Source organism: Artemia franciscana, chromosome 2, assembly GCF_032884065.1.
Source record: "Artemia franciscana chromosome 2, ASM3288406v1, whole genome shotgun sequence".
Taxonomy (NCBI): Eukaryota; Metazoa; Arthropoda; class Branchiopoda; order Anostraca; family Artemiidae; genus Artemia; species Artemia franciscana.
This window is the reverse complement of record NC_088864.1, coordinates 17,304,111-17,318,457: the sequence shown is the minus strand read 5'-3', so window position 1 is coordinate 17,318,457 and position 14,347 is coordinate 17,304,111. Positions and strand designations below refer to the sequence as shown.

Below are 14,347 nucleotides of genomic sequence, written 5' to 3'. Positions count from 1 at the left end.
TTCATCACTCGTCAATACTCAAATCTCCTCTTTCTGTCCTTCCAACAGCACTTTACTGCCTACCCACCTCACTACCTATAACGAAATTCAATATTTGCCCTTCCCCTTCCAAGAATTATTTTTATTAAGCTTATAGTCTTTTAGTAAGCTTATGATGTTTGATATTCTTATTTTGACTTATCTCAGTCAAAATTTTCACCTTCAGTATCCATTAGACACAAAGTACCAAGCACAGTTTTGTGTGCCATGTGTCAAACTTGTTTGGCTACAATGGTGTCTGGCGTATTCCGCACCGGGGTGTTCCCCTGGTGTTTTTTTCTACCTGCGACCCCCCCCCCCCAAATAATTGTCACCCATATTTCCGTTGGATAATTATGGATTTAAATTAGAAGGGAAATATAAGAGTTATTTATTGATGTTAAAGTGTATGTATCAATACTTCTAAATTGGTAGGTAGCATTCCACTTTTCCAGTTTTCTGCTTGAGAATTCAAGTATTGGATTGTAAGTAAAATTTTGGGTACTTGTTAATTAAACAAAACATGCTCAAAAATTACGCTTAGGTTAGGTTTAAGTATTGGTTAGGTTAAGCTTAAGTATAGGGTGTCTGCATGCAAAATGTGTTAGCTACAATTATTCTGCATATTATGAAGCAAGAATTGTTTTCTAACTTCACTCTGTATAAATAATTTACCCCCGCCCTACTCCTCTATTGTACATATATATAGCCCATATATTATAAGTCTAGTGCATTCTATCACCTGTCACTTATCTTTGTGGCTATGAAACTGGTTTTCTGAGATCTAACCTAAGCGTAATTCTTGATTGTGTTTCGTTATATTAACAAGTATCAGATTTTGGACAGTAAAATTTTCGATAAACTTTAGCTTTTTTAATAAGTTCTTAGTAATAATAATTTTAATAAGGAAATTCGGGTAAACATAGACGGATATTCGTTCATGTGGGTGGAAGTTCTGCACGACTTGGTCTTCTGCATGGCCCTAAAACTACTCTACAGGCTCATACTTCGTTTTGATTTATATCAAGTCCCACCTAAATATATCCTTGAATATTAAGAGCTTTGGGTGGGCGGGGGGGCATTTTTGTGGGGGAATACGTGGGGGTATAATTTCTATGGAAGAGTACGCCTAGATCCGGCTATACCATCTTTATTGGGCGCGTACAGTAAATTTTATAATTTACTCTAAATTCTCAACGACAGAACTGTGCCAGAAAAGCTTAAAACCTTTTTTCTCTATTGTGAAATTATGGAAACGTTACATAGCTCATTTTTTGGAACGATTAAACGATTTCTTCTGAGTCAGGCTGACGAAGGATAAATCGTGGCAACTGTTTCCTTATTGATTATCTTGGTTCAGGAGGGTGTATAGAGGAAATGTTTGCCGAAAATATATACCTGGTGGTCGATTGCCACCTGGATTGATCTCTCAGCAGAGGTAACCCCTGAGCGTGAACATTTTTCAGTTTTTTAGGACAAGTGTCAAATATTTTATGCATAATATAATTACAATTTGTAAACCTTTTGGCACACCATCATTTAAGTCATGACACCTTGTAACTTGTTATGACACCAATTAACTTGTAAATTAAAAGATAAAATTTCGGTAGCTATCGTCTATAAATGAGATATTTTATGGTCATATTTCACAAATCACAAAGTCATATTTCGCAAATCGACGAGGTTAAATCCAGAAGCCCTTTCTCCTAAATTCACTTCCCTGAACTAGGCAAGAACGTAATAACTATGTTGGGTAGGGAGCCCAGTTGATAAAAGGTTTAAAAAATCCCGTAAAAATACCAAGTAAAAAGCCGTAAAAATCTTGGCATTTTGAGTGAACTCATGCCTAAAACCCCCTTCCCCATATGTATATACCTGCTATGAGTAGTTCAGACATAAGCAGTTTTGTTAAGTATTAGCCAGTTACATGTTCTGTTTTATAAATCGATTTGAACTTTTATAAATACATGAGTGTTTTAAAAGAAGAACTTGGCTATTATCCAAGTAATAAGAGCTTCAAAAATGGGAAAATTATACTTAGAATGTATAAAACACGAAAAAATGTAAAAATCTTAACAATTGGGGAGTGAATCTTGCCTGAAACGCCCTTCCCCCAAGTGTATATACCTGCTATAAGCAGTATAGACATAATCAGTTTTGCTAAGTGCTGGTCAATTATTAGATGATATTATGTCTCCCAAGAAAATTAGATCAGATTATTATCCAATGCCTGTTCTAAGGGGGGCCTCGGGAGTTTTAAGCTCCCTCAAATGCGAAAATTTCTCAAGGCATCACCAAAATACTGAATGCAATCTTTTCTTGGCGCTAGCAATTGCAAAATTGCAATTATCAGAGATTTCTAAGAGAAATTAACGGTATCGTCCCTTCCTAAAAGCCCTTATCATTTCTGCCGAAAGATAATATCCTCTCAATAAGAAAAAAGTATAAAAAAAAGAAAACACATTAAAAGATATAAAGAACTGAGACTTTCTAATAAAAATTGCCTGCTTAAATTCTTGTTTTTCAGAATTTGTTAAATCACATGAATAAACTTTAGCTCAACGAAATTATTTCCTACTGGGTTTTTTCAGATCCATGAAAAAGCATCAAATACTACGTCCATCATAGAAGGCACGTTCACACTTGATCGTAGTATTGCACGTGATGTTTTGTTTGCTGTTTATTTCTATGACCAAATTAAAACTGGAGTCCGAAAAATACAAATTACTGCTCCAGACGGCACTATCTATTCCTCGAGGAGTGATGAACATAAGCCAAGCAATTATTTCACACCAGGAATTCAGATTACAGAGGTAAGTTTTTTTTTCTTAGCCCCACCCCTTCTCTTCTCTTTGATGACAACACTAAAACATAAAAAAATATCAATTCTAACTGAAAAATTTACCTAGACTTTATCAAAAAGTTCACGGTAAGGAACTGTAAGTAAGGAATATACATATGTATATATATATATATATATATATATATATATATATATATATATATATATATATATATATATATATATATATATATATATATATATATATATATATATATATATATATATATATATATATATATATATATATATATATATATATATATATATATATATATATATATATATCATGAAAAGAGAAATCACCAATGCAACAGCACAAACACATAAAAAAAAAAGACAGAAGGAGAAAAGGAAGACTGTATAAAAAAAAAGAAAACACGATATATATATATATATATATATATATATATATATATGTATATATATATATATATATATATATATATATTTCCAAATAAATAATATTCGTTAAGTTTAGTGTTACACATCAAGAGCTGTTGTTGAAAAGGTAGAAAATACCCCCGAAAAGTCAAGGAATCTTTTTGAAAACTGCATTGTCAAGTTCAGCGTATATAAGAACACTACCGAAAAGGTTTCAAGCCCCCATCTGCCGAAATATAGAATTCAGTATCTTTTACTAAAAGAGAAATCACGGATACATGTATTTTTTTCGGTTTTTTCCAGGGGTGATCGTGAGGAACAAGTGGTCTTAGAATATCGAAAAAGGGCTCCTGCGAACTTCAATTAAAAATTCTAGTCCCCTTTTTAAGTGACCAAAAATATTGAAGGATAAGTAGCCCTCCTCCCTGTTCTTTCTACCAAAAGTCGTCCTGTCAAAATTTTGACATTCCCATTTTGTTTGGCATATTATGACCCCCCCCCCCACAAGCCCTGGGTAAGGGTCTGTAAGTTATGAAATTTGAACATTGTTTACGTAGAGTATTTGTTATTGGGAAGAATATAGACATTTTTGGGGGGAGGATGTAAAATGTTTGCTGGGGGATTTTCCACAGGGAGAATTTGCGTTGGGAGGGAAGTTTCCGTGAGGTGAACTTTCCAGGGGAAGTTTACATATGGGGAATTTGCCATGATTACTATACGAAGTTACTTTTATTTGTCTTACTTTCTCTTTGCCCACACAAGTTTACGTGTGAAAATGTTAAGGGAACTGTCCGAGGAAAGTTCTCATATGGTTGAAATTGTCTAGAGGATCTTTTTATGGGGGGGGGGCTTCTACTGGGAGGGGGGATTTCTGGTAAAAAAAAATTCAAAGAAGGGAGAATCTGCGGCATTAAAATCTTTTCCAAATGAAAGAATACTAAGAACAAGTTTGGGGGAGAACAAATTGGGGTAGGGCATTTTCCATAGAAGCTGAGCCGGTTTTCTAGATATTATTTTAGAAAAACGATCAGAAATTGAACAAAAAAGCAAAATAAAAACATTAAATTTTGAAAGAACAGAGACTATTACATGTATGAGAGGGGTTGCTCCCTCCTCAATACCTTTCTCTCTATGCTAAAGTTTGACTTTTGTCCTAATTCTTTAAGAACGACTCCTGAAATACAAGGGGGTTTAATTAGCACAATACAAAGCATTTTCGAAAGTACTAACTTCAACGTAAAGATTGAAGTAGTGAGGAGGGAGCAACCTTTTTCGTGCACGTAATAATTTGTGTTTGTTTAAAGTTTTAATGTTGCTTCTTACTTTCAATTAAAAATACTTTGTTTATTTAATTAATTAAATTGGATTCAGACTGGGACACACTTTAAAGCAGCATATATTGCTAAAAAAAAAAAAAAAAAAAAAAAAAAAAAAAAAAAAAAAAAAAAAAAAAAAAAAAAAAAAAAAAAAAAAAATCCGTAAAAAACTTTTACTCGCCTTTCCTGTATTAAAGAGCACCTTCTTCCTATAGGGAATCTGGGAAATGAAAAAAAAAAATTATCCCAAACACCGATTTTCATTTTGACTACGTTTTAGCTTCCATTGGTTTTGTCTATTCTAATAATTTTCCCCTGTGCACCCCCATCCCTAGGAATGGCTCTGTTGGAACCTTCCCCCTCCCCTTATTTGGATACGGCTTTGATAGTATATATGGAAGAAAAGAGAATAATTTTAAAAATGATAATCTACTATATCGGTAAAACTACGTGTCAAATAAAAATAATCCTATCCAAAGCTACTGGACAAAATTGGCATGCTTACAAAAACTATGTCTTTTTTATGCATTATTCACTTTTACCTGCTCAAGTGGGAATTGTATACCTAATTTGAATTCCTAGATATTCTGATGAACCTTAGGTAATTACCCTAGAGGGAAATTATTGATGGTAAGAAGGGCGTGAAAGCCTCTATGGACCGTTGCTTGCCTCTCAACTGAACTGTATCGACCTTGATAATGAGGCTATGAACTTTTTGTACAGAAAGGGGGATATCAGGAGCCATGTAAGAAAATGGAAGCCTAAAATATATTTTGAATAAAGCGAAGTTGATTAAAATGAGAGAAATACCTTTTTAAAAGATCCATTAATAAAGACTTGGCACATTATTGTACAACTAAGTAATATCACTAAATAATTTTCAAAGCAACAAAGGTCCTTGTAACAGCCTTGGGATAACCAAGATCAAACCTAGGGTTCCAAGCGGAGATAAATCCACTCTGTCAACATAGGCCAATATAAACACTAGAAAGAGACACTAGTCAAGAAAAATAAATGAAAAGTGCGAAACAATAAAAAAATTTTTACCTAACTATATCAAAATGAACGGTTTAGGTAGTTTGGAAATCTATCCAGACGACATCTACACAAAGCTGTTGTTTTTTGGTGTGGGAGGGGCTATTGGTGAGGATGAACAGTTTCAAAAATACTAGTTTGTGAATTATAGAAAAATATAAGCAATTTTAGAGAAGATCATACAGACATCAGGATTTCAATGAGGCGTAGGTCCAACTTCTTCCTTGTGTACGCGGCTTGTAATTAAAGTACCAAAGAGCTGACAAAATTTGCGACAGTTCTACTAAGAAAATTACAAAGAAGTAAGCAAAATGTTCGGCACTTCATTTAGAAAGCCAAAAATATAGATGGCCTCAAAGCTTGAGGCTACTTGGCTATAATCTGCCGAAGCTGAGGCTTGAAATAGGGTGGGATAGAGTAGTATTTGCCAGTGTGCGATCTCATAGTATTATTAATCAGTTTCTCATTTATTTTTTCTTCTAACAAAGGTTCACAAACTTTCTTTTTGTTCTACTTTTTCAATATAATTGACTTTAAGATACAGAAAAGTAACCGATGCCAAATGTTCATCCTCCTTGAAGTTTCTGTTCTTTAATTTTAATCTTTAGTAAACTAAGTAGTTTCTTAGAATAATTGGTCCTCTACGATGGCTTATGTAAAGTAACACCTAGACGCTTAAGGAAAGCTCAACATGAATCCTGTATTGACCTGTCAGGAAAATGAAATTTCCTTGGGGCGTATAAATGAATGTGTTTCACTGAAATGTGACAATATAACAGACAGTGTTGCATTACCACTTCAATATTCAGTTCAAGAAAACTCGTGTTATTAAAAAGCTTTAGTTGTCTGGAAGAAATGAAAGCCTTTTATGTAAAGATTAGAAGCATATGCTGTGGTGGTTTAAGTCACTTAGACCCAAATGATATAAACTCCAGGTGCTACTTAGAGCCAGATATCTGGCCTGACGCATGCCAGTAAAATAATGATGAGACATCAAAACAGGGCTGTATCCAGGATTTTTTTTTTGGGAAGTGTTTTACAGAAGAATTTTTTCGGGGGGGGGGGGGTAAAAAACTTTAAGAAACATATTTATACTAATTTTTTTACGTTTTTACGAATAGAAAGATTTGGGAGGAGGCGAATCCTCTACCCCCCCCCCTGGATACGGCCTTGCATCCCAGCATAAAAAACACACCATATGAATTTTCTTTGGCTCTGGATGGCTGTAACTATGGAATGTGGAGGAAGAATGTGAACACTCTTTTATTTGTTTGCTTTATGTTTTTTTGTCTTCCTTACTAGTTGTAATAATAATTTATCATAGAAAAAACGGAGACAAAAGTACCAATGAAACATACACTCATAATAATCAGTGTTTATAACAGAAGCAAAGTGTGGTGGATGATTGTGTAAAATGTAAGAGGGAGAGAACCCCCTAATATACTTTAGTATTATGGAAACTTCACTGCAATGTTTAGAAATGTTAATAGAGGGTTTCAGCCTTTGCTGAAGGTATTAGACAGTTTTGCATCAACTCCTAATGGAACAAAGTGTATATGGGAGGGGCTGGTTGCTCTGAAGATTCAAAGGCCTTTCTTTAACCAATATACACTTCATCGACTTCAAAAGATAGGTAGAAGTATACAATATTAAGGGGTGCACACCCTGACTAGTGGCCTGCATGCCGCTTAATCACTTAGCATGCAAAGCGATTAAAACAAAACTTAGAATTTCAATGTATAAGTGGTTTCTAGTTTATAAGGTTTGTTTCCTGTTCTTTGTTGTGTTTATTTTTGCGTGTCTGTTTCCTGTGCCTGTTTTCTGTTTTTTGTGTGTGTTTTTTTTTCTGTTTTCTGTTTTTGTGTGAGTTTTATTTGTGATTATTTTCTTTACTTGAAATGAATACCGAATTTGCCTCTATTACAGCTTGTGATAGAATTTTTGTAATAAATATCATATTATCTTATCGCATTCAAATTTTATTTTCGACTGAATTACACTTACTCGACGAGGAATATATATTTAAGTTAATTATAATCATATAATCTTATTATAATCCTCTTTACATTTTAGTTTGCTTTCATTCTTGAAGGTGCAGGCTTCGAACAGCACTTAAATTGACCTCGGAAGCTTTAAACATATTCGAATAAATGTTTTACGAAATCTAAAATTTTCTAAATTTAGAAAAAATGGAATTTTGATTTCTCATTTGTCCTCCAACGCTCTGTCTTGCGTCAGCGTTGGGATTAAAAGTAAACTATCTAAGTGGGGACCAGTGGTATAAATGCTTTCAAAATTTTCATTCTTCTTTAGAGGGCTGGAGCTCATAGCTTGAATTTAGTTAAATCCTAATATACGAAAAGTGAATTCCTTGGGATCTGGAGTATCCTATCAAGCATTTTACTGGACCTCAGTCGCTACTAGTGGAAACTTGGGGGTGGCTCGAGTTCTGAGTCGTCTTTAGAATTTGCATCTATAGCCAAAGAGATCCTCACTATGTTCTAAAAAGGGTAACTGAAGAAGAACTAAGGGCATCTTAAGGGCTGATTTATTACTTTATGTTTTATCATATATCCTTACAATTGATATATCTAAAGCCAAACTGGCCAGCCATGACAAAGATCAACAAAGAGAGAAATCTTAACACGTAAGCAACTTGTTGAAACCACCCATCTGTCATGCATCATAACAAGAAAACGAAAACATAACATTTCAAGAAACATAACATTTCGCACTTTTATAGGTTGAAAGCTCGGCTTCCTTTATGTGGCTCTCAAAAATCTTGAATTTGGGGTTGTAAAAATTTAATTGCTTTAACTTCTTAAATACGAACATCGCTTTCAAGAATCTAGTGTTTATAGTTTTAGTTGAATATAGGCGAAATCAGACCTTAACTTATCTTTGGTAAAATACGGTTAATACAAAGGAAATTAACATCTCCCCCTCTTTTTAAAGAAAGATAGAAGACAGATTTTCTCTGGTGGAAAAGTTACTGGCTAATGGTCTTAATTTGTGTCCAATGCTATTTCTCCTATGATAGAAAATCATGAATAACTTCTGCGATTTAGGTGATTTTGAACTGATTTTTTTTTTGATGACTCTCGAGTTAAAAACGAAAAAAATGTTGGTTTCACTTTTTCTGTATATGCTTTACCTATTGTGCAAAAAAAAGAAATCAAGTTATTTTAGTTTGGTGAATAAAAATTTAGTGGATGGGAAATGACAGTAGATTTTATTTTTTAGTTCATCCTGCCAGTATTTAAAAAAAAATGTTGGTTGCAGAATTGTTATATTTTTATTTTTAACGGTGCAAAAAATTATTTTTAATTTTCAACATTTTTCTTGCTAGAAGGTATGAAGTTGGCTCCAGAGGGTAGAATTTTGGATCATATGTAGATTTTATAATCTACAACCATTACAGAAAATTTCTGATGTCTATCATAAATAGTTTGAAAGCAAAATCAGAAAAATACAATTTCAAAATGTGCTTACTTTTTACTTATTTTACCCCTGTTTCTGGCTTAATAGCGTTGTTCATCAGCCAATAGAAAAAAAGGCGGGATTCTTATCCAATTTTAGGCATTACGCCTCCAAGGCATTGTGTCTCTGATTAAAGCTGTTGACTTGTCAACTGAAGTCAATAAGACATTTGAGATATGAGGAAGAAAATTATCAACAAAAGGTGGCTGAATTTAAAATACCGGTAAGTAAAAATTACATATATAAGTTTCATTCCCTCTTGTCCATTAAATAAAAAAAACAAGTTTTTTTTAACTGCATGTAAGGAGCGACATTAAAACGAACAAAAATTATTCCGTTTATGAAAGGGGGTAGTCCCCTCCTCAATGTCCCGCTCTCTACGCTAAAGTTTGACTCTTTCTCACAACTATACTTTTTAAAACAATAAGAAACTTTAGCGTAAAGAGCGAGGCGTTGAGGAGGGGACTACCCCTTTCATATACGGAATAATTTCTGTTCGTTTTAAGTTTTAATGTCGCTCCTTACTTGAAGTTAAAAAAAACTTTTTTTTTTATGTAATTTCTGAACGTTTTTAAATTAATGCATGTTTTGATTTGGCTAACCGCACAACGAAATTTGCATATCTTTTTTTGTCTAAATGGCTTTCTCATATTTTCGTTCTGACGATTTTGAAGAAAATGGGGTGGGGGAGGAGGTCTAGTTGCCCTCCAATTTTTGGTAACTTATAAAAGCACCTAGAACTTTGTATATTTGTATTACATATATGAGGGGGTTTGCCCTTTCGTCAATACCTCGCTCTTTACACTAAAGCTTAAATTTTCTCCCGGTTCTTTAAGAATGACCCTAGAATCACCAAGTCCGTAGAATATATAGTTGAAATTACTTTAGCGGAAAGAGCGAGGTATTTAGGAGGAGATGAACCCCTCATATGCGTAATAATTTCTGTTCGTTTTATGTTTTAATGCTGCTCCTTACTTTCAGTTGAAAAACTTCTTCATTATTATTTTTTCAGTGTTTTTTTTAATAATGCTAGAAAATCCTATGCCCCTTCATTGAATTTCTTTTCCCCCGTGACAAACTCCTCTAAGTAAAGATCCTTCAACGTAGCTCCCTCCCCTCTACCCCCCCCCCTCAGCCAAAACCCCTCAACCGTTGACTTTTAATTAAAAGGAATAGTTGTGGGAAAAGTCAAGTCATGGCCAATTGTAGAAAAAGCCAAGACAGATTGTCCAATTAAGTGGGCATCAGGTCAAGGTAAACACTGATCAAAGTTTATGACTTGTAGCCCCTCCCCCGGGAACTATGGGGGAGTAAGTCGTCCCCAAAGACATCTTATTATGTTTTTTGACTATGCTTAAGAAAATGGCTATCTCAAAATTTTGATCTGTTGACTTTGAGAAAAAATGAAAGTGGGATGGGGCCTAGGTGCCCTCCAATTTTTGGTCGCTTAAAAAGGGCACTGGAACTTTTCATTTTCATTAAAATGAGCCCTCTTGCGACACCCTAGGACCAATGGGTCGATACAATCACCCCTGGGAAAAAGAAAACAAAAAACAAATAAACACGCACCCTTGATCAGTCTTCTGGCAAAACAATTCTATGACTTTTAGGGCGTGTTTCCCCCTTTTTTCCAAAATAAGACAAATTTTCTCAGGCTCTTATCTTTTGATGGGTAGGACTAAATTTAATTAAAATCCGATTCTTTTGACGTATTTATTAGTATCAAAATTTCGTTTTTTAGACTTTCGTTTACTATTGAGCCGGGTCGCTGTTTTTTTTTTTTTTCTATGGTTCTTTTCATTTTTTTTAGAAAGGTGCTGCTTGGAGAACAAGATAAAGATAATTTGTCAAATGGATCGAAAATTTCAGAAGAATTTTGAGCAAATCCTCTCATAGACGATTCAAATAAATTGGGAAACGGTAGTGGTTCTTACGGTGTTGATTGCCCCGATACGAATACTGAGATAGACTTATCTGGAATTCCAGATGGAAACTGCATTGTGAATCTAAGGTATTTCCTTGCTGAAGTAATTTCAGCATTCAGACACAAAATCAGTTGCGATCACGGAAAATTGATTATAAAGCAATTAGAAAAGAAAGGCCTGAAAACTGAACTGAAAGTTAAGTGTAATAAGTGTAACTGGGAAAAGAGGATTAAAGGTGAACCAGAATGTCCAGCAACAAGCGTAAAAGAATATCTTTCAAGTTTTACGGACCAGACACAGGTTGCTTTTTCCGAAAAAAAATCAAGTCTTAAAGGCTGCTTGAATTCGAAGGCTGTTTGGGGAGCCATGGGTAGTGGAGGAGGGTATTCTACACTGTGTGAATTCTTCGGGGTGCTTGGAGTGAAACCAATGTCACGAATAGTTTATTCCCGTATTGAAAGGCAGCTTGGTAATGCTTGGATGAATAGTTTATCGGAAATTTTGCTAGAAAAAGGACGAGAGGCCTTAAAATCAGCCATTCATGATGATAGGTATAAGGAGGACTCATACTGGACAAAAGTGATATGTGATGGAGGCTGGAATAAGCGTAGCAAAGGACACGATTATTCGGCCAAAGGATGTGTTGCAGTTATCATAGATGCATTTACGAAAAAACTGTTATATGTTGGCATAAAAAATAAATACTGTTATATATGTTTTTCTTCTGCAAACGCCAAAGTAATTCCCAAAGATCATTTCTGCTTTCTGAATTATAACGGAAATTCAAGGAGCATGGAAACAGATATTCTAGTTGAAGGCTTTCGTTCCAGTGAGGAGATGCACGGATTACAGTTTTTAGAGTTTATCGGTGACGGTGATTCCAGTGTTTTTTATAAGCTAAAACAAAGTGTTTCCTACGGTTCCAACATACGGAAACATGAATGTGCAAATCACGTCACAAAAAACTATACAGCCCATCTATATAATTTGTGCAAAAATAAAAAAGGTTTGTACACAAAATGTCTTCCCCGAGGAATTATCCAGCAACTGACAAAAAATTTAAGGGGTGCGATAAAAATAAATTCTGAAAATAATGGAACAGCAGAAGAATTGAAAATCTTGTTAAAAAGAGGTCCGTACCATGTTTTCGGAAACCACACAAAATGTGATTCTGGATGTCCTAAGATTGCTTAATTGACCGTGAATAGTAAAATAGAAGATCGGTGGAATAATTTTCCCCTGCACGTGTTTGAAGATGTTATGACAGAGGTCGATATTGTGTGTCGAAAAGCAGAGCAGCTTCGAAATGACGCAACTACAAACTTAGCTGAAAGCTACATGTCAGTTGTTGCTAAATTCATCGGAGGAAAGCAAATAAGCCGGTCTAAACGAGGTTCATATCATGCAAGAGTTCATGGAGCAAGTCTTGCTTATAATTCAGGTCCAAAATGGCATCAGTTAGCTTGGAAAAATATTTTTGGGCTTAGTCCTTCTAGCGTAACAAAAAAATATTGTAATAAAACGGCTAAACTCCGTGTAATATCTAAACGTAATTTGACCAGTTATTATAGTGCTCTTGGAGGAAAACACGTTGCTAAGTTAAAAAATAGAAACTATAACTTTGGTAATCGTGACTATGGACCAAATTGCAATAAGCCAGACATGACTTCTGATGAAATGAATTTGGCCGTACAAAAATATACTGACGAGAATTTAAAATTGGATTTTGCCAGTATAAGCTGTTTGTTCAACAGTACCAAGGGCCAATCCAAAAATGACACTTGGGTTGAAGAAAGATCTAAGAGAATAACTAGTAGTTACTTCCACAGAATTGCAACCAGAAAAAACAGCACCAGAGTTGCCCCAATTGTTAAGCAAATTCGAAACTTGGGACTTAAATTCTGCTCTGCCCTAATGAAAAAGGGCTTAGATTTAGAAGTAGTGGCACTAGAAGCATATGAAAACAAATTCAACTTAAAAGTCGTAAAGGGAGATCAAATAGGACTCAGTGTGCATCCACAGTATCAGTATCTTGCTGCATCTGTAGATGGGCTGCTCCCTAATGGCACGCCTATAGAGATAAAAACGGTGCATAATATACCAGAGTTCAAAACCATTTATGATGTGGCCCAGTCAAAAAATTTAGTTAAAGCGTTTTTTCTTGAATTATCCAGTGAAGGTCTTCAGCTAAAAAAAAATCACAGGTATTTCGCCCAGATACAAGGCCAACTCGAGATACTGGATAAAATGGTATGCCACTTAATAGTTTATAACTCTATTGAGGATTGGGAAATAATTACAGTTCACCGATCGAAAGAATACTGGGAAAAAATATTTCCGAAGCTTGAAGCCTTCTGGAATGAATCCTTACTTCCTGAAATTTTAGACTCAAGGGTTGCAAGGAATATGGAAATCAGAGAACCTGTGTCTGTAAAATGTACAACAGCCCACCAACCGAAGGACTCAAGCTTGTCTCAAGAAATAAAAAGAGGAAAAAAAAGAAGGTTGAGTCGAGTTGAAGTGAACAGCAAGAAAAAAAACGCACAGAAGGGATCGGGGGAGAACAGTGAATTTACCAGGAACTCAATGCATGAAAACAGTGATTTTGAAGAAATAATTTGGTCTGATTTGGAATAGATAAATCTTCGTGTTTGATAAAAAAAAATGTGTTAAAAAATATTGGCAAGGAAAATTATTTTTTCCTCCATAAATTTCTGTCTCATTCTTCGTCAATGTCCAAAAATAATGAAGTTTCTTATCTGGTCTGAAGTATATTAAATACATTTAATACAAACAATTTTAGTTTTTTTTTATAAATTTCTTGTATGTTACTTGGGCTTAATATTTGTGATTTTTATAGTTTTTCCTACAATTATTACGTTTTCTGTACAATTCGTTCATTTTTGGTATTTAATTAAAGCGTCTTTAAGTTTCTTTCCGAAATCTTGTGCATCTCGCCCTAACACAAAATAACGTTAATGCCCTAATCTTATTACAAGGAAAATAGCTTTCATCTTATTAATTCCAAAATACTGACAAAAAAACCCTATAAAAATCAAGGTGACTGGAAAGATATTGAAAATGAACTGAATGTGTAATGTATAATTATTTAGTGTTTAATATACTAATTACAGGAAGCATCAACAATTAAGGTTTACAGATTCTATTTAGCGACAATTTTTTATTTTGGTTTACGGTTAGAAGGGAACTCTAGTCGAACTCCTATGGGCAGTAATTTGTGTCCTTTTTGGTTTAACTTTAGCACTCATTTTAATTTTCAATCGTTTAGGATTTAATTATTTGTATATAGCAGTACCCATTTCTTTTATGTTTGGTATAATTATTTA

General features: G+C 34.3%; 1 protein-coding gene across 3 annotated transcripts in view; it reads left to right on the top strand.

The window, feature by feature from the left end:
- Window positions 1-14,347, top strand: part of LOC136037991 (calcium-activated chloride channel regulator 1-like) — a 215,792-nt gene that overhangs the window by 175,099 nt on the left and 26,346 nt on the right. For all 3 annotated transcript variants that reach the window (XM_065720918.1, XM_065720910.1, XM_065720900.1), the window contains one exon: window positions 2,610-2,831. In XM_065720918.1, the coding sequence (XP_065576990.1) occupies window positions 2,610-2,831 (222 nt within the window). The remainder of the gene's footprint in view (window positions 1-2,609; window positions 2,832-14,347) is intronic.